The sequence below is a fragment of the Leptonotus elevatus genome, chromosome 19 (assembly GCF_054856555.1).
Source record: "Leptonotus elevatus isolate MCC_2025b chromosome 19, RoL_Lele_1.0, whole genome shotgun sequence".
In the NCBI taxonomy this organism is placed as follows: domain Eukaryota; kingdom Metazoa; phylum Chordata; class Actinopteri; order Syngnathiformes; family Syngnathidae; genus Leptonotus; species Leptonotus elevatus.
The window spans coordinates 10,914,746-10,937,129 of NC_141257.1; the positions used below are offsets into that span (position 1 = coordinate 10,914,746).

Consider the following 22,384-nt stretch of genomic DNA (forward strand, 5'->3'; position numbering starts at 1 on the left):
CAGCGCTCCCAATAAAGGCACACATAAACAAGACAGTGTCAAATAATTTCAATAAAATTGATTTGGGGATATTTTATATTGATTCTGAATTATAGTAAATGACAATTGTGATTATTATGAGAATCGCTTCTTCTTTTTTTGCACACCCCTAAAAATAATGACCAACAGGAGACAGAACGGGAATCCTAGTGGTTCCTGTTGGGATTTTTTCTTAGAAGGGAAGGTATTTATCAATGTGTGCAGTTACTACGTAGACATGTTTTGCTTGTCGAGTTTGGCTTGCTATGACCAGCCAATGAGAAGATGAAAAAAATGCTGATGATATTGATTATTTTAAAATCTAGTCCAAGAGAAATTCTACTAAATTAGGAGGATGTACTGTTGTGGATATAATTTCATGGAACAAATATTAGAATGTACTCAATTTGTGTAAATTGTTCAGTACTTCTGAATGTGTAGGCCAGGAAACCCTGGTTGGCCCTGATGGCTCACCATTCCCATTTTTACTTAAAATACAACATATCTCATACTTGTGAATAATTTGTATTCCATTGTAAAGATACTTTATGGGCACCCAATATAATTGCATTTTAATGCATGTACTGCAAGTTTGGCTAATGTGATGAATGTGCGTTTGTATATTTTGTTTGCCCTAGAATTTATCATGCCGTCTAAACATAATAAAAGGTTTCAAAGAAGCTTATAAAGCGTAATGGGCTTTATATGATCAAACGATTTGGGTTTTAAGCGTTATATGAGGCCACATGGACACCAGCCCACAAAAAAAAAGATATCCAAAAAGCACGAACAAATATATGCATTCGGGACACCTCTGTTGTAGAATGTGATTGTGTGTGTTGGGTCAGATTTGTCACTCTGAGGATGAGGTCATATCGTATTTTGGAGTGAGGGAGCCCCCATCTTTGTGCGGTACGACCACGCCCCGGCCCCACCGTGCAGTGCAGCCAGTGTACCAGGCTAACATTAAGCTAATGGCACATCCGGGCACTCTGCTCCGTTGACAACCCTGCGAAGATGGCGACTACTGGGAGGAGTGCATTATTATCCTCCACCTTAACTGGATCGAAGACCACGCTGGAGAACCCGGAGGAAGATGACGGGCAGAATTTATGGTGCGTGTGAGCTTTCTTTGAAATGCAGGTCATCGATAGCGGGGGTGCTTCGAAGCGTTGAAGCCCAATTCTTCCGGCGAGGAGGTTGGTTTGACAGCTAGCCGCCTGCTAACGAGGCTAGCTAGCATCAGTACCAGAAAGGAGGCTGGTGACAGTGCAACGAGCTAACCTTACTTAGCCTGTCGTTCAGTCTCATAAATGAATAATGAATCGTTGTGGCATAATCGGCGTCTTGTGTCTTCAGGTCGACTATCCTGAGCGAAGTGTCAACCCATTCAAGATCAAAACTACCATCCGGGAAAAATGTCCTGGTTATGGGTGGGTATAGTATATGTGCAAATGCAATCAAATAACTAGAATGTATACAAGTACCGATGCATCGAGAATCAACGTTAGCTTCCTCTGAGGTGATGATCTGTTGAGGTTTGCACACAGAGACGGGTGATAGACTTGCAGTACACTGCAAGTCATTGTAGCATGCTAGTGGCAACAAGAGAGGTGATGCTGAGGCAGAGGATGCGAACCTTGAAAATAAACAAAACAAACGCCCTACGGTTGCTTTTCTACGCTCATGCAGGGCTAATCCCTTTCCTTGGATAATCATCAGCCAGTTTATTGATGTGCATCGTGGCACACAGGCCACTGGTAGTCAAGTTTATTCTCAATCAAAACATCAATGCTGCATGGTGTCCCTCTGTTGGCATGAGTGGTTATGGCAAGCACAGTGGAGGAATTGATGCATCCTTGTCAACACAACAACAATAAAATTGGCTTTGAAGCCAATACAAATGCACAAAATGAAGCTTAGGAGTGTTTGCACATATTTAAAGAATGGTACTTGATGTCCTTATGTGTTTTTCAAGATTGTAATAATCGTATTATAAAAGCTACAGTACAGCACTCTGGTCAGAACTGCACATACAACATATTGTAAAGAACATTTTTGGATTGATTTCCTCTTTAAAAACAATGCTATTGTAATGACTTAAGTGATACAAAAAATATTTTTTTTACTTTCTACCAACCCTGTATACATATGATTTGAAAACACAAACTATATAACAGAAAGTATTTACTATGCCTAAACAAAAGTGTGCGTTTGTGTGTTTAGGGGAAGTCGGCTCAGGGAAAACCACCTTGGTTGCCAGGCTACAAGGAGTCGAAGAGTACATGAAAGGGCGAGGTCTAGAATACCTCTACATCAGTGTCCATGATGACGACATTGACGGTACTATTTCTTTTTGCAGTTTAATTGAATACCTCAAAATGTATTGTTGTCTAATTTTGATGTTTTTGTTTAGACCACACGAGGTGTAACGCATGGGTGTTAGACGGAGACTTGTACCACAAAGGTCTACAAGGAGTAGCTGTACCGGTAGATGCCATCAGCAACACGCTACTGCTGATAACGGTTGACATGTCGCGGCCGTGGAACGCGCTGGACTCGCTCCAAAAGTGGGCCGCGGTCGCGAGGGAACACGTCGACAAACTACGGGTCCCTCCAGAAACGCTGCGGGAGCTCGAGCACAGACGTGAGTCAACTGAAAATACAATACATTTATTAATATTTTAAAGATGAAGTCAACCATAAACATTTTTTTGACAATAATATGTTATATGTTACCTCACTAGTCTAAACATGACATTCTGATTGATATTACATTTGTGGAATATGAGCTATGCAGCAAAATCCAGCCATTTGTATCCATCTCGGGGGCGGACATTTTGTCACTTGCTGTCGAGTGAAGATGACATCACAGTTGCTCAGGGCTCAGGCAACGACCAATCACAGCTCACCTGTTTTTTTCTGCAACTGAGCTGTGGTTGGTTGTTACCTGAGACCTGAGTAGCTGTGATGTTATTTTCACTCGGCAGCAAGTGGCAAAATGGCCGCTCCCTGAGATGGATAAAAACGGCTGGATTTCGCTGCTTAATTAAATCAATATTAACCAGAATATCTAGTGGGGCTGCATAGAACACATCATTGTCAAGAATAATTTTTCGGGGGTTGACTTCCCTTTTAACTCATTCACTGCCATTGACGGCTATAGACGTCAGAAATTCATTTGAACTATTTCTATTAGTTTAACATTTTTCCCACTTTTGTTAACAAGAGTATGAAAACCTAGAATTTTTTTTACTGTACATTTAGAACAGATAAAAATATGTAAACTAGTGAAGTAATGCGATTAATTATTATTTAAAAAAATAATCGCCTGAGTTTTGATAATCTTTTCTTTAAAAAAAAAAAAAGATTATTAAAAAAAATTACAATTACTTTTTTTTTTAAGAAGAAAATACTTTGAAATTTGGGAAGTTAGGCAATTAAAATTTTTCGTAATTAATTGCATGACTTCACTAGTTAACTTAAATTTTGTATCTGTTCTAAATGTACAATATTTTTTCCTAGGTTCTACACTCTTGTTAACAAAAGTGGGAAAAAAATGTTCTACTAATAGAAATAGTTCAAATGAATTTTTGACGTCTATAGCCGTCAATGGCATTGAGGGAGTTAATTATGTGGATGATGTCTTGTGTGTAGTTGTAAAACAGTTTCAGGAATACACAGAGCCAGGTAGCGGGGATGACGGAACCCCGCAGAGGCGAGCTGATGACGAGGAGAGCGTGCTGCTGCCATTAGGAAACAACACACTCACGAACAACCTGGGAATACCGATGGTCGTGGTCTGCACTAAGGTATGTACGCTCACTGTCTATAAATGTAGTTAATAATTACATACAGTGTGGACCAGAGTTTGGTTATGTAATTCTGTTGTGAGAGTTGCAATAAATACATCTTGCATCTCAGTGCTGATTTGTCACCCGTTGCCCTCCACCTGACACCGACCCGTCTGTCCTCGCAGTGTGATGCCATCAGCACTTTGGAGAAGGAGCACGACTACAGAGACGAACACCTGGACTTTATCCAGTCGCACATCAGACAGTTCTGTCTACAGTGTATCCTTAATGACTTCAACGCTGTTCCTTTTCCCCCCAAAATGCTGTCAATTTTAAAATGATTACAATTTCATTCAAATGTCATGTAAAAAAAATAAAATAAAAATGATTTCCAGAAAGATAGTTTGCCTGACCCAAAATTCTTAAGCCATGTTAAAAAAATGTAAAATATTTGAAAACAACCTTGACAGAAGTGACAGATGGAGCGTCTCTTATTTATACATCAGTGAAAGAAATGAAGAACCTCGATGTGCTGTATAAATATCTGGTCCACAGACTTTACGGCTTTCCATTCCACTGCCCTGCACAAGTGGTGGAAAGAGATGCAGTCTTCATGTAAGTGCGTGTTCCGTTATATCATCCATAGCCACACGTATTGATTGCTTGAGGTTGTATCTCTCGCTTACTTGCTGTATTATGTGTGACGGGTTTTATGTAATAATGAAGAAATAACGAAAATGTTTTTTAAACCTCCCTCTCTCAGTCCCTCAGGTTGGGACAATGAAAAGAAGATTGCAATACTTCACGAGAACTTCCAGACAATAAAGACAGATGACGGCTTTGAGGATTTGATCGTCAAACCACCAGTCAGAAAGGTCAGCAAAATACATTTTTGGGGGTGTGGGATCCCACAGGTGCTTGAAATGAATTTTCAATTCGATCATTGCATTTTCAAGGTTTGAAAAGTGATGTCTGATTGAATAGTCTGCTTTTACAAAATATATTGAACTTTTATTCAATTTTTTTTATGAACCTGTTTTTTATGAAAATTCTACGTCTAATCAGATTGTCCATGAAAAGGAGATTCAGGCGGAAGATGACCAAGTGTTTCTGGTAAAATTGCAGGTAAGCAAACATTTAATTTTGTAATTGTTTTGTTTTAGTAAATGTGCTAACATTATCGTAATTTATATTGTACGTTGTTTTTTTTTTAGTCTCTGCTCGCCAAACAGCCTGCAGTTACTGTAGGGCGACCAGTGGTAAGAGTTTTTTTTTTCCCTGGCATGGATCTGACCCACAAAAAGTCCATGACTTAGAGCGAAACTGATTATATTCATAGGACACGACAACCCGAGCACCCACAGGTTCACCGCGGACGAGCAACCGTTCAGCCGCCGCCAACGTCGCCAACGCCATGCCACAGTCAGGTAGACAAATGTGCCACCAGCATGAAACGGTTTGTTTTTACTCTGGCTAATCCCCGTTTGGTGCAGGTCAAACCAGTGAGGGGGTCTTGGCCAACTTCTTCAACAGTCTACTGACAAAGAAAGCAGGGACGGGAGGAGCCGGATCGCCAGGGGGCGGGAACAACACTCCAGGGACCGTACGCAAATCAGGTGAGCATCCACGCACCTGCAGTTTGTGGTTTCTGTGACCTTTTATCTTATTTTGATCAAAATAAGCGAGCATCAAGTCCTCCCAAAATCCTAAACCATTACTCATTTTCACTCCTCTCTTCCAATCCCTAATATTTTGCACCATCATCACATTTCTGTCCTTGTATCTGTCACAGAGTAGAATCGTGAAGTGTCCCCTCATTTTTGTTTAACCACATTCCTCGTCTTTGCTGTCCGATCTCACTGTTAACATCACTCACAACGTGTGTATGTGCGTGCCCCAGTCAGAGGATGTTGGCCCCGATAAGGTGTGTGTGAGCAAGACACTCTCCAATAATTTGTTGCTCGTACATATATATATATATATATGTGTTATTTTCTTATAATCCCGTCTCCTTGCTGAATCTTTTATCACCATCCAAGCATGAAGGATCCAACCACAACTGCACCCATTTTGTGAGCAGTATTTGCATAAACTAAGAACTTGGAGCTTAAGCATATTGTATAAAAAAAGAGGGTAGCTCTGAAATGTAAGCAACATCTTTTATTGTTTTAGAGCATGTTGCATTGCATTTGTTGTATATTTACTTGTGCCACGCACGTTGCACATGATTCCAATTATGGCTGGCCAACATGGACACTGAAGTATCTATTTTAAAATGATAGTCTTGTTGAAATAATGAAATGTTAAAATACTTTTTTTTTTTAATTAGCAATCTAGTGTGTGTGTGTGTGTGTGTGTGTGTGTGTGTGTGTGTGTGTGTCTTGACAATGATATGCTCTATGCAGTCCCACTAGTCTAAATACGATATTCTGGTTAATATTGTGTTAGTAGAATATGAGTTAAGCAGCAAAATCCAGCAGTTTTGCCGCTTATTTTCACTCGACAGCAACTGGCAAAATGGCCGCCTTCTGATATTGATAAAAACTCAGGTCTAAGGTAACAACCAATCACAGCTCAGCTTCAGAAAAGAGGTGAGCTGTGATTGGCTGTTATCTGAGCACTGTGATGTCATCGTCAGTCGACAGCAAGTGGCAAAATGGCCGCCCACTGAGATGGATAAAAAATGGCTGCAAAACTCATATTCCATACATGTAATATTAATCAGAATGTCATGTTTAGACTAGTGAGGTGACATATAACACATTATTGTCAAGAAATGTTTAAGGTTGACTTCCCTTTTAATTAGTTGTGGTCAGAGGCAATTTTGGTTATTGATAGTCTGATATGGATTTTTAGGATCGATATTGATTATTAGTATTCAAGTAGGCTGATAAACAATATTTGGAGCCAATACTCATTTTAAGAGTAAAAGGGTGTTAAAAATGTTTTAAATACAAATTCCAATGTGTAACTTTGTTGTGTTTTAAAGCATATGCTTATTGAACCACATTTCAAATTTACAAAAACTTTTAACATCATTTTTGCAGTATTATTGTTGCATATATTGCATCCAGCCCTAATGTAAACATGTGTAAATGTACCCCCTGCAGCTCAATGACTTGGACATGTTTTGTTAATTATTGCACTGGCTGATTGTGATTCTGCATGCTTCAAAGAATGACGAGGTGACTCTTCTCCATTGCAAATCTAACAACTTGTGTTTCACCGCGACGGCTGCAGGCTCCAAACTGGGCCTGAGTGATGTACAGGCGGAGCTAGACCGCATATCCAACCGAGAGACGGACTTGGACTTGCCTAATGCCAACGAGACCCCCGCCACCGACGGCCAAGACACATGAAGACCAACACACTTCGATCACCCTGCTCGACTTCTCTCCTCCCCCTCAATCACCCACCCCGCCTCTTTTGCCCTCCCTCCCTCTGCTCTGACACATGGATATGCAAGGGAAAAAAGAGGGAAGAAGGGAAAAAGAAATTGTGGACATCTAGTTTTTTTTCTACCCGTTATCGTTCACACTCCACATGGAGACTTGTCTCCTCTCTCCATACCCTCTTCCGAAAACCACCCCCACCCTTCCAAACCTTCGTACCTGGCTGTACACAGGGGGGGGAGAATGTGTCACTGTAAATGCAAAAATGGTTACTTGGGTATGGGGACCAACGTGACTGTAGGCTGGAATGATGTTTGAAAATATTCATTGCAAGACTGATAGTGAAGGTGTTATCCATCCATTAATTGTGATGGTTTGGTTAGTGTTTTTTATGATAGAAACTGCACTTAGATAAGGTTGTGTGGCCAGTGATTTAGGCAGAGGAAGCCAGTGAGAACAAAAATCATTGCCTGAACTTTTTTTTTTTAGAAGGGATAAAGATACCCGCGTGTGTGTGTGTGTGTGTGTGTGTGTGAGAATGTGTGTATGTCGAGTGGAAGATAAAATGAAGGACATAAGTGCAACCTATTTGTATGTTGAAGGAGTTCTATTTGCAAACCAAAAACATGACTATGCTCTACACTACACTCATTGAAATACACTACACCACAGAACAAAAAAACAAAACAAAACAAAAAAAGATTTCATTCAGTCTAGCATGGCGCACACATTGACATTTGACCAAACTCCCTTCATGATACTATCACAGGAACTGCAAAAGGCGGGTGAGCTTTATATGTACAGAATGACACACCAGTGACTCCATAGGCAGGGTGGTGGGTGGGCAGTGGTTGTCAAACCATGATTCGGGGTCACATCAAGAATGTACAGTCATTGTCTTGCTGATCGGTCCTGTTATTTCAGAGCTCTGTGTTGCCGTTTGTATAATCGGTTAAATAAAGGTATTTATTCGGAGACATTAAATGGGTGTTCTTTGTTATTCAATAATGCTTCATAACTGTTAATTTAAATAAAAGGAAGACAAACTTGCTATTTCAGGTCAAACTAAATCATCCTTGTGGTCATTGACTCGTGTACAAGACATGAATGCCTACATATTTTCGAGAATTTTACACAGTTGACAATTAAATTTACAAAAGTTAATTTTCTAACTGGATCATCTTCCACTTGTAATTTGCAGCACTGTTGATGGTACTATGACAAGTTGACAACCAAGTTCATATACTGTCCTGTTAATGACATAGACTTCTTAATTATGTCACTAATGAGTCACATTCCGTTCTAATGAGTATGCCCCGCCCTCCTCAACCGCTCCAGCTAACACGTCTTTTGTCAGAGACTACGCCTTTGAACCTTTTTTTTTTAATAGCAAAAAGTACCACCGAATTTGATAATGATTTTAAGTCAACTTTAACGGCGCACTATTTTTCCGATTGCGGCAGAATACTTAAATTTTCCTCACGCCATCTTGTTGCTCGATCGTGCAAGCGGAAGCAATATATTCGGCGGAGGAAGAGCGGGTGTGGTTCGGACTTGCTCGGCTGATTCACTTAGCAGCCCTTCAAATTTTCACCCAAGCTAAAGGAGAATTTTTTTCCCCCAAACAGGAACGACGGAGGTGCCATTGGATTCTGGTATGGATATTTTGCTTCGTATAATTCGTATGTATGTTATTTACACCGCGTCACTTTGCCGTTTCTGGGAGAAAATCATCTTTGGCAAGGGAGGGGGCTCCGGTGAGGTTTTCTGATTTTTGGCTGGCAGCACGGCAGGTTTAGTATGGTGGCGGCCGGATCTACTTTTCAGACGTCCTGGCTAGCTAAGCTACGAAAACTGACAATAATCCCTGTTTGAAAATCACATTTGCAATACTAGACTCGATTTATAACAGTGACACTCATTTTTAGTGTTACTACAAGTGACCACTTTTAATATTTGACACCAAAGCTCCCAGTTGTGTTTGTTTACGTTTGCTAGATATCCTACTAGCGGTTAGCCGTGGAAGCTAACGAAGATTACCGTAACGCCGTTAATGGCAATCAAAAACATTCGCACGTTTAATTATTGCCCGCTGTTTAACTCCGGTGTTGAGGTTTGTTTAGGTAGTCTGTTACGTGTGTAGTTGTCCCCACCACAACTAGGAGGAGTCATGGAAGCAAAAGCGGGGCGGAGGTGGTAGTTTCTCATCGGAAACCCACAGGCAGGCTGCTAGGTCGGAACTTGGCCGTGGTACGGGGGAGGGGGAGAAATATGCCTTTGAAGTGCTTTGCCGCTCAATGGTGAATTGTGCTAGTTCGGGCCTGGAAATACCCATCGCTTTGCTTTCTCGGTCGGAGGTGGAGTCTCGGCATTCCCCCCTCCCAGATACTTTAGCGAGCAAAACAGGCATTTGAAGTGAGGGGGACCTGGCGCAGGTAAATTGGTGCAAAGGGCAGTTGCTTTGCAACCGAGAAACGCTGCGATCGCGTGTAACGTAGCCAAGTAGAACGCCGTGTTGAAGGAATGGTTGTTTGTATTTCCTTTGTGTGACTGCCTTTTTTTTCTTTTTCTTTTTCTTTTTCAACCCAGACCTAGCTGCTGAGCAGGCCGAGGGCAGGCGAGAACAATGGCTACCCAGTGTAAGTTTTGAAAAACAGAATGTCTTGATACTTTTTAGGGATGAACCGACACCACCAACTATGTAAAGCACTTGGAATACTCGCTGATACCAAGTACCAATTGTGATGAAAGTGTTTTTGTTAAATAAAATGCAGTTTAAAAAAACTCTTACTATTTTTGAACATGACATAAATTTCGCATTCAGTTTCGCTGTTATTTTTCTCTCCCATCGTGCCAAGTAATCATAACATGACATTATATAATCTACGACACAGCTTTTGAGCAAGGGTGCTTGTTTTCATCGTGTATAACATCAGAGCTATGCTTCCCTTCCCTTCAGGGGACCTCGGCAAAACCACAAAAATGTGTTATCATTAAAGGGTGTAAACAGAAGTCATGGTTCGGCATGTATTCTACCTTGGTTTGAGTTTGGTACAGTCTTTTGTGCAAACGGTAACAGATTGAATTGCATTTAAAATGTACCATTCTAGTTTTCTTCATATACTCGTTGTTTAATGTGAATGATGCTAAAGAAAACCTTGTAAAACTCAAATTTCTTCTTTCCTTTAGCTGATTTGATGGAGTTGGACATGGCGATGGGAGACAGTAAGGCTGCAGTCAGCCAGTGGCAGCAGCAGTCTTACCTGGACTCAGGCATTCAGTCTGGAGTCACCACCACCGCGCCGTCTTTGAGCGGCAAAGGAAACCCTGACGTTGAGGAGGACGATCCCGCTTTGTACGACTGGGAGTTCAATCAGCCCTTCACTCCTGAGACAACAGGTACTTTTTGCATCACAAACATCATCCCAATAGGTTGTCGCCATTATTTTTGTTGTGATGATGTTTTCTTACCATGAGACATGGAAGGCTATGCCATGACCCGTGCCCAGCGGGTGCGTGCGGCCATGTTCCCCGAAACCTTGGAGGAAGGCATCCAGATTCCGCCGACGCAGCTCGATGCCGCCCATCCCACTGCGGTGCAGCGTTTGGCGGAGCCTTCGCAGATGCTCAAGCACGCCGTGGTCAACCTCATTAACTACCAAGATGATGCTGAGCTGGCCACTCGGGCCATCCCCGAGCTTACCAAACTGCTCAACGATGAGGACCAGGTAAGCTTGACGCGCACTCGCTATGCAACGACGACGACGACAGATTACTGACTATTTTCTTTCTTGCAGGTTGTGGTCAACAAGGCAGCCGTCATGGTGCATCAGCTGTCAAAGAAGGAGGCCTCTCGCCACGCGCTGATGCGTTCGCCGCAGATGGTTTCCGCCGTGGTTCGAGCAATGCAGAATACCGGTGATGTGGAAACTGCCCGCTGCTCCGCCGGAACCCTGCACAACCTTTCCCACCACCGAGAGGGGCTCCTTGCCATCTTCAAGTCCGGAGGGATCCCTGCCCTCGTCAAGATGCTGGGGTCAGTAAATCATGGTTGGAATCATGATTCATAAGTAGAGCAAGTCTTATGTGTCGCATTTTGTAATCGTTTGAACGGTGTTGCAGCTCACCCGTGGACAGCGTGTTGTTCTACGCCATCACCACGCTCCACAACCTGCTGCTGCACCAGGAAGGAGCCAAAATGGCCGTCCGCCTCGCTGGAGGACTGCAAAAGATGGTGGCTCTGCTGTCCAACACCAACGTCAAGTTCCTCGCCATCACAACAGACTGCCTGCAGATTCTAGCTTATGGCAACCAGGAAAGCAAGGTCTTGTGGACAGTGTTTTTCTTTGTGGACTTGATTAGTTTGTGTACAAATGCCGACTGATATTTGGAAAGTACGACAAGTTTTGACAGGATGTCAAAGTAGTTTCCGATCACTGAAATGTACATCTTTCGTTGTAGTTGATTATTCTGGCCAGCGGTGGTCCCCAAGCCTTGGTCAACATCATGAGGACCTTCACTTATGAGAAACTGTTGTGGACTACAAGCAGAGTGCTCAAGGTCCTCTCTGTTTGCTCCAGCAACAAACCTGCAATAGTTGAAGCTGGTAAGTTTCTTACAGGTGGAAAATCTGCAAAAAGAACCAAATACAGAAGCAAATTATACAGTATTAATAGTATGGTGTATAATGTTTTGTTTTGCTTTCTGTGTGTAGGTGGCATGCAGGCCTTGGGACTCCATCTGACTGACCCCAGCCAACGTTTGGTCCAGAACTGCCTTTGGACTCTGAGGAACCTTTCAGATGCTGCCACAAAGCAGGTACAGTACACATCATCTTCCTAAAGGCAAGTTTTCCACGTCATAGGAATGACAAAATGTGACTCGGCGTCTTGTAGGAGGGAATGGAGGGTCTACTGGGGACCCTGGTCCAGCTGCTGGGAAGTGATGACATCAACGTAGTGACGTGCGCCGCCGGCATCCTCTCCAACCTGACCTGCAACAATTACAGTAACAAACTCATGGTCTGCCAGGTATAAGACTTTTTCTTTTGTGTGTTCATTTATTTCATTTGAAGTCAGTTTCTCTCAACTGACCTATGCGACCAAATGGTGTCGTCTCTTTATCAGGTTGGAGGCATTGAGGCCCTCGTGAGGACAGTCCTCAGGGCGGGAGACAGAGAGGACATCACCGAGCCAGCCGTCTGCGCCCTGCGCCACCTCACCTCCCGCCACCAGGATGCGGAGATGGCACAGAACGCCGTGCGCCTTCATTACGGCCTGCCCGTGGTCGTCAAACTGCTGCACCCGCCGTCTCACTGGCCCCTCATCAAGGTCTTCTACATTTTCACTTGCTGCCAAGTTCTCCCAAGTTTGACTTCACATTCAAATGTGTTCCTGCTAACCAGGCTACAGTTGGGCTGATCCGCAACCTGGCCCTTTGCCCGGCCAACCACAGCGCTCTTCGGGAGCAGGGAGCCATTCCACGCCTGGTCCAGTTGCTCGTCAGGGCTCACCAGGACACCCAGAGGCGCACCAGCATGGGAGGCAACCAGCAGCAGTTTGTGGTGGGGAACCAGACCTTCTAAAAGCATTGTTTAGTGCATACTGGCGATAGGAGACCTTAAAATGAAAAATTTGATTATTTCTCTCCCCCCTCGAAAATAAAAAAATATTACAATTGTCCTGACACATTTAAATTAATTGACTTCATCTACAGGAAGGAGTGCGTATGGAAGAAATAGTGGAAGGCTGCACAGGAGCACTGCACATCCTGGCACGGGACGTCCACAACAGAATTGTCATCAGAGGACTCAACACCATTCCACTCTTTGTCCAGGTGAATTCAAAGTCAAACCACAAGGCGTCAGAGTTGTCGAGGGTTGCACACTAACCTGCTGTGACTCTGTCGTGCTCTCGTCCAGCTGCTGTATTCTCCAGTGGAGAACATCCAGCGCGTGGCTGCCGGCGTGCTGTGCGAGCTGGCTCAGGACAAGGAGGCCGCCGAGGCCATCGAAGCCGAGGGAGCCACCGCGCCTCTCACGGAGCTGCTGCACTCTCGCAACGAAGGCGTTGGTAAGTGGATTTGCAAACAACCTTCGTTTGGGTCCGGCTGCCACTTGTGTAACTCCTCCTTCTTTCCTGTAGCCACATACGCGGCAGCTGTACTGTTCCGCATGTCCGAAGACAAGCCCCAGGACTACAAGAAACGTCTCTCAGTGGAGCTGACCAGCTCTTTGTTCAGAACTGAACCTCTGGCCTGGAATGAGGTGCATACAAGATCTGTAAACTTCTTATTCATATTGATGTGGTCATGTATACATATTGTCTTCATTTTTTTTTCTTTTTTCAGACTGGAGATCTTGGACTGGATATGGGGGCTCAGGGAGACCCTCTGGCTTACAGGCAGGATGGTGAGTGCTCTCTTCCACACTATTTTGCTTTGAGTCCAAATATTAGTTAGGCAGCCGTGACAAAAAGTCAAACTGATTTTTGTTTTTGTGTCACTCCCCCATTTGCAGACGGAGCTTACCGGGCCTACCCCGCAGGCTACGGTCAAGACACCCTGCTGGACCCCATGATGGAGGGGGCCGACTACCACGCAGACACTCTGCCCGACCTGGGCCACCACACCGATCCCCTTCCAGACCTCGGTCACAGCCAGGACCTTATGGACAGCAACCAGCTGGCCTGGTTCGATACCGACCTGTAGGATTGGTGAGAGCGACTTCTTCCGCCCCGCACGTTACCCTCCACTGCGTAGCCAATTGTAGCATTGAAACCGATTTCAATGTTGAAACGTTGTCCTGTGCTCTTTTACAGTTGTCTTCTGATGGAGCCTGCGTTGTGATTGGCCTGTAACCTGTATTGTCTGAAGCAGCGTTTTGATTGGCTGTGTAAAGTTGTGAAGGTATAGGAAGGATCAAGGGGTCGTGGAAAGTGCCTGACACCAGAAAACAGATGGCTGCCATGGGAATGTTATAGCAAGTTGAAAAGGGGGGGTGGGCAAGGGGTGGGGTTGGGAGATTCCGGGAGCGATGTGACATCACAAGATGGAGGTCTCGGGGCAGGTTACCTGTTTGGTTGAGTGCACATGATTGGATCTTAAAGTTGGTGACACATGTTATAGCCTTGCCTGTATTATCCTTTTTCAGTTCTACTTTTTGTATTCTTTTTTTATTTCTACTTTTTTTTTTGTATAACTCATTCTGTCATGGTACTGACCCAGCTTGCCTTCACTCTAGCCATCTTAATTTTGTCTTCAATGCTAATCATCTGTATTTTTTTTTTAACAAACGTATATTACATGTAGTGTTAAGTTATAGTGATATTATACAATGTTTCTTTTTTTTTGTTATGGCCGAATGTGTAGAACACTAATAATCAGTTGTACTCAGACTTAAAGCGTAACATTGTGTAGGTTTTTTTTTTTTTTTTTATAATCAAAAAATGGAAGATGATGCATTCTTAACATGTGCTTCTTTAAGCATAAAATTTCAGTGTCACATGTTCTAAAGAGATCAAATGTTGGTCAAATTGCGGTATTTGTTGGGGATAAATCTAGAGAAAAGTGTTTTATATACATTCACTGGTAGGTTACTATTTTGTATGCTATCATTGGGTGTGAGATAGAAAAGTTGGTTGATGAACCAGTTGAGAGTCCTGCTGTGTTTCTTTTGGAGACGAGGTTGCGACACGGCTGAACAATAAAGTCATTTTATTTCATTTTGTCTGTCCTTATTTCAAGTAGGCGAGTACTGCTTAGCTTTTTAAACAGGACTGGATTGTTCCAAACTGCAAATATATTGTCTTTGTAAGGAGGAAATATAACAGCCAAATGTATGAATTTATCCTGATTTATATATTTTTTAAATCTTGGAAATGACTGGTGAGCAGTACAAGGTGTCCCACTTTTGTCAGCTGTGCTTGGCTCCAGCTCACTCATGAGTCATGACCCTAATAAGAATGAGTGCTAAATGATGGATAATTGTTTAATAACTGACACAATATAGTGTAAGGTAATACATTTATTTTTAATGGTGCAGTTAGACCAACTTGTCAAAAGCTCGGTGATGCAAGTCCCTTATTGAGCCAGTAGGTGGCGGTATGTGGCTGTCAAATTCCAAGCATCTAAAATGGTCGAATAACTCTGATTCATATTATATACAACCGTTTAATAGAGCAATAATTCTGTCATTGATTGATTTAATATAAGGTATTAAATGTACACAATATGAAAATATTTGTTCTAGTTTTTCTAAGTGTGCTGCCCCCTGCTGTGCAAATGGGGAACCTGCACTTCACAGTAATAAAAGTTTATGTAGGCCTTGGATTGCAACGCCTTTGGTGCTGCCATTGTTGGAAACCATATCGACTATGCATTATAATTGCATGATGCTATTGAATGGCCATGTTTGAGAATCGTATTCAAGCCTTTCTGCATTGCAGTCACCCCGGCTGACCTCTTCTGAACCTGTGTAGCTTGTACAGATGACAGCATAGCAATGATGCCCAGTAGCTGATGTCACCATCTCCGCGCTTCCTCCCTTGAATGAAACAATGCCTTCTCGCATCACAATGGCCACTTTCTTTTCATCTTTATGAATAAAGAGTCCACGTCTTTAACTGCGTGGAGACTTCACCAATCGTGTATTGGATCTGTGCTCCAAACCTCAGTGATTCCATGGACGTTTGGCAGAGAGGGCTCAAGTACAATACTATCATTTGTTGAATGTGGCGAAAATATCAAAGCAGATGGCTTCCTTTATTGTGTGGAGGCAGAAGACCATTTTTCACTACAATTGTCTGAATTTTTAAAGCATTATAACGCTGCCAGATAGATGCTATGTCTATGTTGTAAATGATTCCACCATAATTGTAAAAGACACCAAAGTGTCCCATGTTTTGGTATCCTGTAGGAACAAGAAGGAATTCTTTTCTCCCTCCCCAGTGTCAGATATTCAGCTGCCTGCCCGGGTGGGTGTCTCGGTGGAGATCCACATTCCTGCCGGGATTCAAAGATATCTGCCGTGTGTATGTCCCACAGCTCTCTCTTGCAAGGACACCATTGTCCCCTCTACCCGACGCTCCTCCTCCTCCTCCACCTTCCCGCCCCGGGAACAAATCCGAGTCTCTGTTGTATGCACGAGCAATATGTGGTCAACCCACCCCGGGCATTCCTGCGCCCTGCCTCTGTCAGGCCAGTGGGACAGACACAAGGAGTTGTGTGTACTGTGTGACATGAGTGAACTAACATGGCTAACCCCGTTTTTACTGTTTGGATTGGAAACACAGTAGCCAACTATTTGAAGGGAATTTCTCAAATTTCGATTTTTCGGCAATCAATATTGCGATTGCAATATGTGATTACTTCCCAATTTACTCATGTACTTTTTAAAATCAATTAAATACAAGCAAACACACAAAGCACTGAAGTTATGTAGACTATCTTAATAAATAAAATATACGTATATAAAAAAAGAGCAATTGCCCGCCACAGCTGTAGACATGCAAGTGTAATATTTATCTACCACCACATGTATCTTAACTCAAAGAGACATTTCCCAAAGAGGCCTCATCAAAAACAAAAAGTCATCTGTTCCAAAATATTAATATTCTGATGCTGCTTGGGTGTCACTCTGGGCCATAACAGAACCGGCTTTGTCTGCCAGACGCTGTAGCCAAAAGACTTGCAAACCAACAGCACCACAGCAAACAGCATGAGATTTAGAAACCAAAACATGTATGTATTTGCATGTCATTGTCACACTCTAAAAACAGGGGCCAACCAAATGAATAACCCGCACAACAAAAAGTGGGTTGCTTTGTGGGTTATTAATTTAATTTTTCCCAATATTTTGGGTTAAATAACTCAAAAGTTGGGTTGGTTAATTTTTGACCCAATTGGATTGGGTTATTCAATTTACACAAAAAGTTGGGTCAAATTAATGACCCAAAAAACTAAAATTGGGTTGTTTTGTGGGTCAATAATTTAATCTGACCCAACTTTTTGGGTTGAATAACTCAAAAAGTTGTGTCAGTTCATTTTTGACCCAATTCCATTGGGTTATTCAATTGACCCAAAAGGTTGGGTCAAATGAATAACCCACTAAACAAAAATTGGGTTGCTTTGTGGGTTATTAATTTAATTTGACCCAACTTTTTGTGTTAAATAATTCAAAAAGTTGGGTCAGTTAATTTTTGACCCAATTCAATTTACCCAAAAGGTTGGGTCAAATAACTGCCCCACAAAACAAAACAACAAATTGTGTTCTTTTGTTGGTTATTATTTAATTTGACCCAGCGTTTTAGATTAACTACCTCAAAAAGTTGGGTTGGTTCATTTTTGACCAAATTCAGTTGGGTTATTCAATTAACCCAAAAAGTTGGGTCAAACGAATAACCCACAAAACAAGCAAAAACATGAGGTTGCTTTGTGGATTAACTCCAAAAGTTGGGTCGGTCCATTTTTGACCCAATTTGGTTGTTGTTTTTTACCCAACTGTTTTTAGAGTGTTATACCATTATAACCGGCTGATTGGTGATTGGGTGGGATGAATCATATGGTTCGATGTGTATACAGAACATACTGTATGTATTTATAATATTGTTGACGTCAGGCTAAAACTTTTACTATCTCCAAAATAGTCACTTCACTTATGCCAACCCAGTCCAGTTGACTATTAAGACAACTGAGGCCGATTAGATATTCCCTGTTGACCCAGAGGACGAACTAAGGCAGATGGAAGAGGAACAATGGCCCGACCCATACGGAGGGCGACAGCGACTGACACAGCCACTGTTGCACCAAAGAATGCTTGGACCCACGCCAGTGATGGACCTCACCCTCCCCGATGTCCAATGTCCCATGGTGCAACTGGACTGGTCGGGCAACACCTTCAAGAGCATCAGAAGAGCAGCAAACAAACAAGCAGTGCGCCGAAGCCTTTGGACCTTACAGAGGTTTACCGAGAGGTCTGAAGAGGACCAACCCCACTCGGGCTCAGCGCAACTTGCATGGCTACGGCGAGCACCTCAGGGCTTGGCAGGAAGAAGAAGAACCCGGGACTCATGGATTCTTTTAGCAAGATCTTTGGAGGGGACAAAAAGAAAAGGAGCAAGGTGGGCAGCAATGCATTTTTTTTCCCCACCCATCATTTAAGATGTGATTTGAACTGAGGCGGTAACATTTTGATACAGCTATTTCCTGAGATCTCATTAACTGTATAGTCAAGTATATTTTTCCCTCATATTGTCATGTTATGTTTGGATGTTCTACATAAAGATTCTTGCTTTTTATCACGCATGATAATTGCTGTCCCTCTTAGGGGTCATTCCGGGGTCACCTGGCCGCATCGCCCCAGCAGTCCTCTGCCCGCCGCAGGACCAATGAAAATGCTGTGGTCCAGTTCTTCCGCAACATTGTATGTTTATTTCTTATGAAGGATCAAATGCATAAGATGCGGGAAAAAAAAGTCTTAATTGTGTTAACCTGTGAAATAAAATATTTTTGGAAAAACTTTTTAAAATTATGTAGTTGGTCATGATGAAAAATAATATGCCTACAGTATAAAGCGAATAATATTTATAAATAATATTTCACAGTAAAATAAATCTTAGTGGGCAAACAAGTCATCCCTGAGGAACACCATATTGTATTCATGTAAAATCATGATTTAAATCCTCACATTTCATTGTTACTCTCTTCTTTGTGGTCTCCTCAGGTTTCCTCGCCTCGTCCTAAATCAAAGGTACGTCAAAAATTAGTTGTGTTTAATTGATAATCTTTGATTCACAGCATTTTGTTAGCTTTACCTTTTCAGGCCACCAAAAAGGGGAACATGCTGCATGCTTTGTTTTAAAACGAATCCAAGTGAATGGGGCCGGCATTGCCAACTTCACAGAGAGAACTGTCACAAATAATCATCTCCTCATAATACTGTTTTCTTTTTGCAGTGGAGGGAAGTCTTTGGCTTGGTATGTCAAACAAAGTCACTTTTTGAAATTAACTTTTGTTTGCGTGCGCGTGCGAGTGCAATGTTTATGTTTTTAAAATGCATGCTTTGTTTGCACAATGTTGCTAACATCCATTCTCTTTTGGCCACTAAACTGCTTTCTTCCCGACGACTTCATATATTTTCTACTTGACCACATATCAGAAAGAAGAAAAATATGACTCGTTAATATTGTCATTTAAAACAAAACAATAATGATTAAATAAAATGTAAAGAAATTAAATCGTTTTTGCCACATTTTTGTTGTTGTTGTTTCAGTTCAGTACACATTGTGCTGTACCTTCTGTATGTGTGTGTCTGGTCTTTGGCCACCAGGGAGGCAGTAAAATATAGACAGATGGCTACACTGACTGTACAAAATGAAATTAAAAAATTACGTTTTCGCTAACATAAAATAAAGACAAGTTTTTAATTTTTAACATAACTAGTACAAAATACAATTTACGTTTTTAAAACTAACTACAATTATATTAAGAACATAAATACTCATCGCATCAATGACCCTTTATAAAAAATTTCTTTCACTCAACAAATGCTCATATAAAACTAATACTAAAACCAACTAAATCCCCCATAGATCAGATTAAAACAATGTAAATTGCGGAGATGTGATTTCCAGCACATATTTTTATTGACTCACCAGTAAAACTAACAAAGTTTTGCCTTATTTAAGGTTGTGTTCCAATTTCAATTTCCCCTTGTTTGCTTCCAACTCAGAGTGACACTCTGCTTCTGGGTGACTTTGACACCACTCAACTATTTCTGCATCACAACCGATAAACATTTTCTTTTAGGGTCGGCTGGCCTACATCTTGTCGTCTTCTCCTCTCGATAAACTCACACCTCTCTCTCACTTTAGAGGACGCATCCAACCATCTGCATCCTCTTTGCTTCTTCTCACGTGTCAGATGTTTGCTTGTACTTCCTTCACTTCAGTCACGTCAGGCAGACACTTGTCATTCATTTTCTTTCTTGCAGGTTGCCGTTGTTTCAGCATACAATTTTCATCATCCACTATTCTCACATAATTTTACTTCCTCACAGAGAGTCCTGACCCGAGCTGTCATTTGGGATTTTACATGTTACACATGAATGTAGACAGTTTCGGCTCACTCCAAAAAATATATAATTTTTGTGGAGGAATTAGGTGAAAGCTGATTGTAGGCTGAGCTCACGCCACATGTTTTTCTAGGCTTCGTCGCCACGTGCAGAGAGCACAAAGTCACCAGTCAGACGACGCAGGGAGCAAAGCACACTGTCCAGACTCTTCAACCTGGTGAGCGACACTCAACCACCCCTGACAATCCTCTTTTTATCCCCTTTCTACATCCAATATTAATATCTTTAAAAGTGGAGAACCTCATTAAAGCTTTCCAATCTGTGTTTACACCAGTGACGCTCTCATCCGAAATCAGTGAGTAGCAGATAGCTAACGATCCCTCATTTAGGCTGGCGAGGCGCAGCATCATGTCATCATAATTAACTTTTTTTCTTTTTTACACATTCATCAATCAAACATTCTAATGTATAATGTCACCAACTTATTTTTGCTCCATTTGGATGAATCCCACTAAATGTGAACAATTATGACAATCACATCTTAATGTCATGGCTCTCAGCATGCGTTTGACTGGAAATTCAAAGTCCCTGAAAAGTGAAAATAAATCTTCGAAAATTGACACGCCACAGAAAAGAGTGTTAACAACCCTGTCAAATTTGAATGCTTAAAAAAGTACTGTAAGCTCCAAAATCAATAAAAATCAAACTAGGCACCAGTTAGCTCGCAAGCTAGCTAGAAAGCTATTTAGCAAGCTAACAGGCTTCGAGGCTGCTCTTGGATGTTTTTGTAAACGGTATCATCTAGATTCTAGAGAAAATAAGTTTTCAAGGGGTAGACAAAGCTAGCTCGCTAGCTAACCACAGATAGCCAATGTTATAGGATCATCTCTTAATTCACTTTACAGGGTCTTTAAACCACCCCTAGTTGGTTCTTAGCAACCAATCTTTGGTTATATAGTCAGTTTGACGCCTTCTTGTCCCCAGGGAGACACCAAGTCCCGCCCACCCCCCAAACGCTGGAGCACCATCTTCTGAGCTCTCCTCTGAGGCCAAAAGCAACAAGTCAAAGCAGATGGAACAACATGACGGGGGAGCAACACATCGGGAGGCGGCAGACTCACAACCAAACAACCATTGCGTGTTAACACACTAACGCGGGATTTCTGTATCCGCTCTCCACGGATGGAGACGGTCTCGTCCAAGTCCTTATTTAGCTGTTCAAGTCTGGTCAAGCTTTGAGTATACATATGACTGTAAAAGAAAAATGTCCCTGTTGATTATCATAGTCTGATGGTGCTAATGTTTGTAGATGGTTTTCTATATCTGTCTTGTGGTGTCAGGCTTTTTTTTTTGTATGAACCTTTGTGTGCCTCACCAAAAAAAACACACAAAAAGTGTTTCTTGTCAAAATGTAAGAATTTTAACTGTTACACCTCAATGATTAATCATGTACAGTACATGTCAGAAGTAAATACATCTAGTGAACATGCCCTTTTTAATTGCACTGTTGCACACTAATCCCAGCTTCACAAATTGTTGGTATGCACAGTTAGTTCATTATATTTCATGACGTAACGTTTTGTGTGGTTTGCGGAAAACAGAAAGAGGTTTGTTGATCCGATGGTCCGTTTGCAAGTGGCTGAAAGCTTTTAGGTAGAACAAAACATGTTTTGAGTTCAGTGATCAGGGAGGACGTAATTTGTTGACTTAAGTCTTTCTTGTGAATATTGTTACCACTTCTAAGATGTTCTATGTGCTTATTTTAATAAGTCAACGCCAAAGAGAAGGGTGCGCGTTTGTGTATTTGTATAAATTAACACTTTGTTGATTTGGTCATTTACGAAGGCTTGAACGTGCAGCCTAATTGAAATATAAACACAGCTTAAGTTTTCTCTTTGATATGTATTAAATTGCATTATTACATTAAATGTTCATAAGTCTTACAACTGTCTGTTGTTTATACAGTAATACTGTCATTTTAGTATTACTGCACAGGTTTCAATCTGTAGCAATGAACTCAACTCACTTCACAATAAAACCACAAAATTTGGCCTCAGTCTGCTATCTTAATGCTAACACAGAGGGGAAATCTATTGATGGGCTACGAATAG

At 41.9% G+C, this 22,384-nt stretch overlaps 3 protein-coding genes across 5 annotated transcripts; all 3 read left to right on the top strand.

Moving 5' to 3' along the window:
* The first annotated feature begins 845 nt into the window (after positions 1–845).
* dync1li1 (dynein, cytoplasmic 1, light intermediate chain 1) lies at positions 846–8,188 on the top strand. Its single transcript, XM_086062961.1, has 13 exons — positions 846–1,133; positions 1,378–1,451; positions 2,245–2,361; positions 2,435–2,665; positions 3,676–3,830; positions 3,998–4,091; positions 4,292–4,427; positions 4,576–4,687; positions 4,878–4,937; positions 5,027–5,071; positions 5,152–5,239; positions 5,306–5,428; positions 7,053–8,188. The coding sequence occupies exons 1-13, from the start codon at positions 1,036–1,038 to the stop codon at positions 7,169–7,171; spliced, it is 1,452 nt and encodes a 483-aa protein (XP_085919087.1). The 5' UTR covers positions 846–1,035; the 3' UTR covers positions 7,172–8,188.
* A 501-nt stretch (positions 8,189–8,689) lies between these two features.
* Positions 8,690–14,925, top strand: LOC147157917 (catenin beta-1-like). 2 transcript variants are annotated; one of them, XM_086062959.1, is made up of 17 exons: positions 8,690–8,859; positions 9,794–9,843; positions 10,394–10,603; positions 10,682–10,932; positions 11,002–11,240; positions 11,327–11,528; positions 11,666–11,810; positions 11,919–12,022; positions 12,100–12,234; positions 12,331–12,534; positions 12,609–12,767; positions 12,920–13,039; positions 13,125–13,275; positions 13,348–13,469; positions 13,553–13,613; positions 13,722–13,917; positions 14,023–14,925. In XM_086062959.1, exons 2-16 carry the CDS (start codon positions 9,831–9,833, stop codon positions 13,910–13,912), a joined length of 2,307 nt encoding a protein of 768 aa, XP_085919085.1. In that variant the 5' UTR covers positions 8,690–8,859; positions 9,794–9,830; the 3' UTR covers positions 13,913–13,917; positions 14,023–14,925. The 2 variants fall into 2 exon arrangements, with proteins under 2 accessions (XP_085919085.1, XP_085919086.1); XM_086062960.1 differs by lacking the exon at positions 8,690–8,859 and adding an exon at positions 9,288–9,639.
* Positions 14,926–18,086: 3,161 nt separating this feature from the next.
* Positions 18,087–22,329, top strand: LOC147157918 (myelin basic protein-like). 2 transcript variants are annotated; one of them, XM_086062962.1, is made up of 6 exons: positions 18,087–18,321; positions 18,528–18,623; positions 18,924–18,950; positions 19,156–19,176; positions 20,407–20,490; positions 21,258–22,329. In XM_086062962.1, the coding sequence occupies exons 1-6, from the start codon at positions 18,217–18,219 to the stop codon at positions 21,306–21,308; spliced, it is 384 nt and encodes a 127-aa protein (XP_085919088.1). In that variant the 5' UTR covers positions 18,087–18,216; the 3' UTR covers positions 21,309–22,329. The 2 variants fall into 2 exon arrangements, with proteins under 2 accessions (XP_085919088.1, XP_085919089.1); XM_086062963.1 differs by lacking the exon at positions 19,156–19,176 and having other exon boundaries at positions 18,090–18,321.
* The last annotated feature ends 55 nt before the right edge of the window (positions 22,330–22,384 follow it).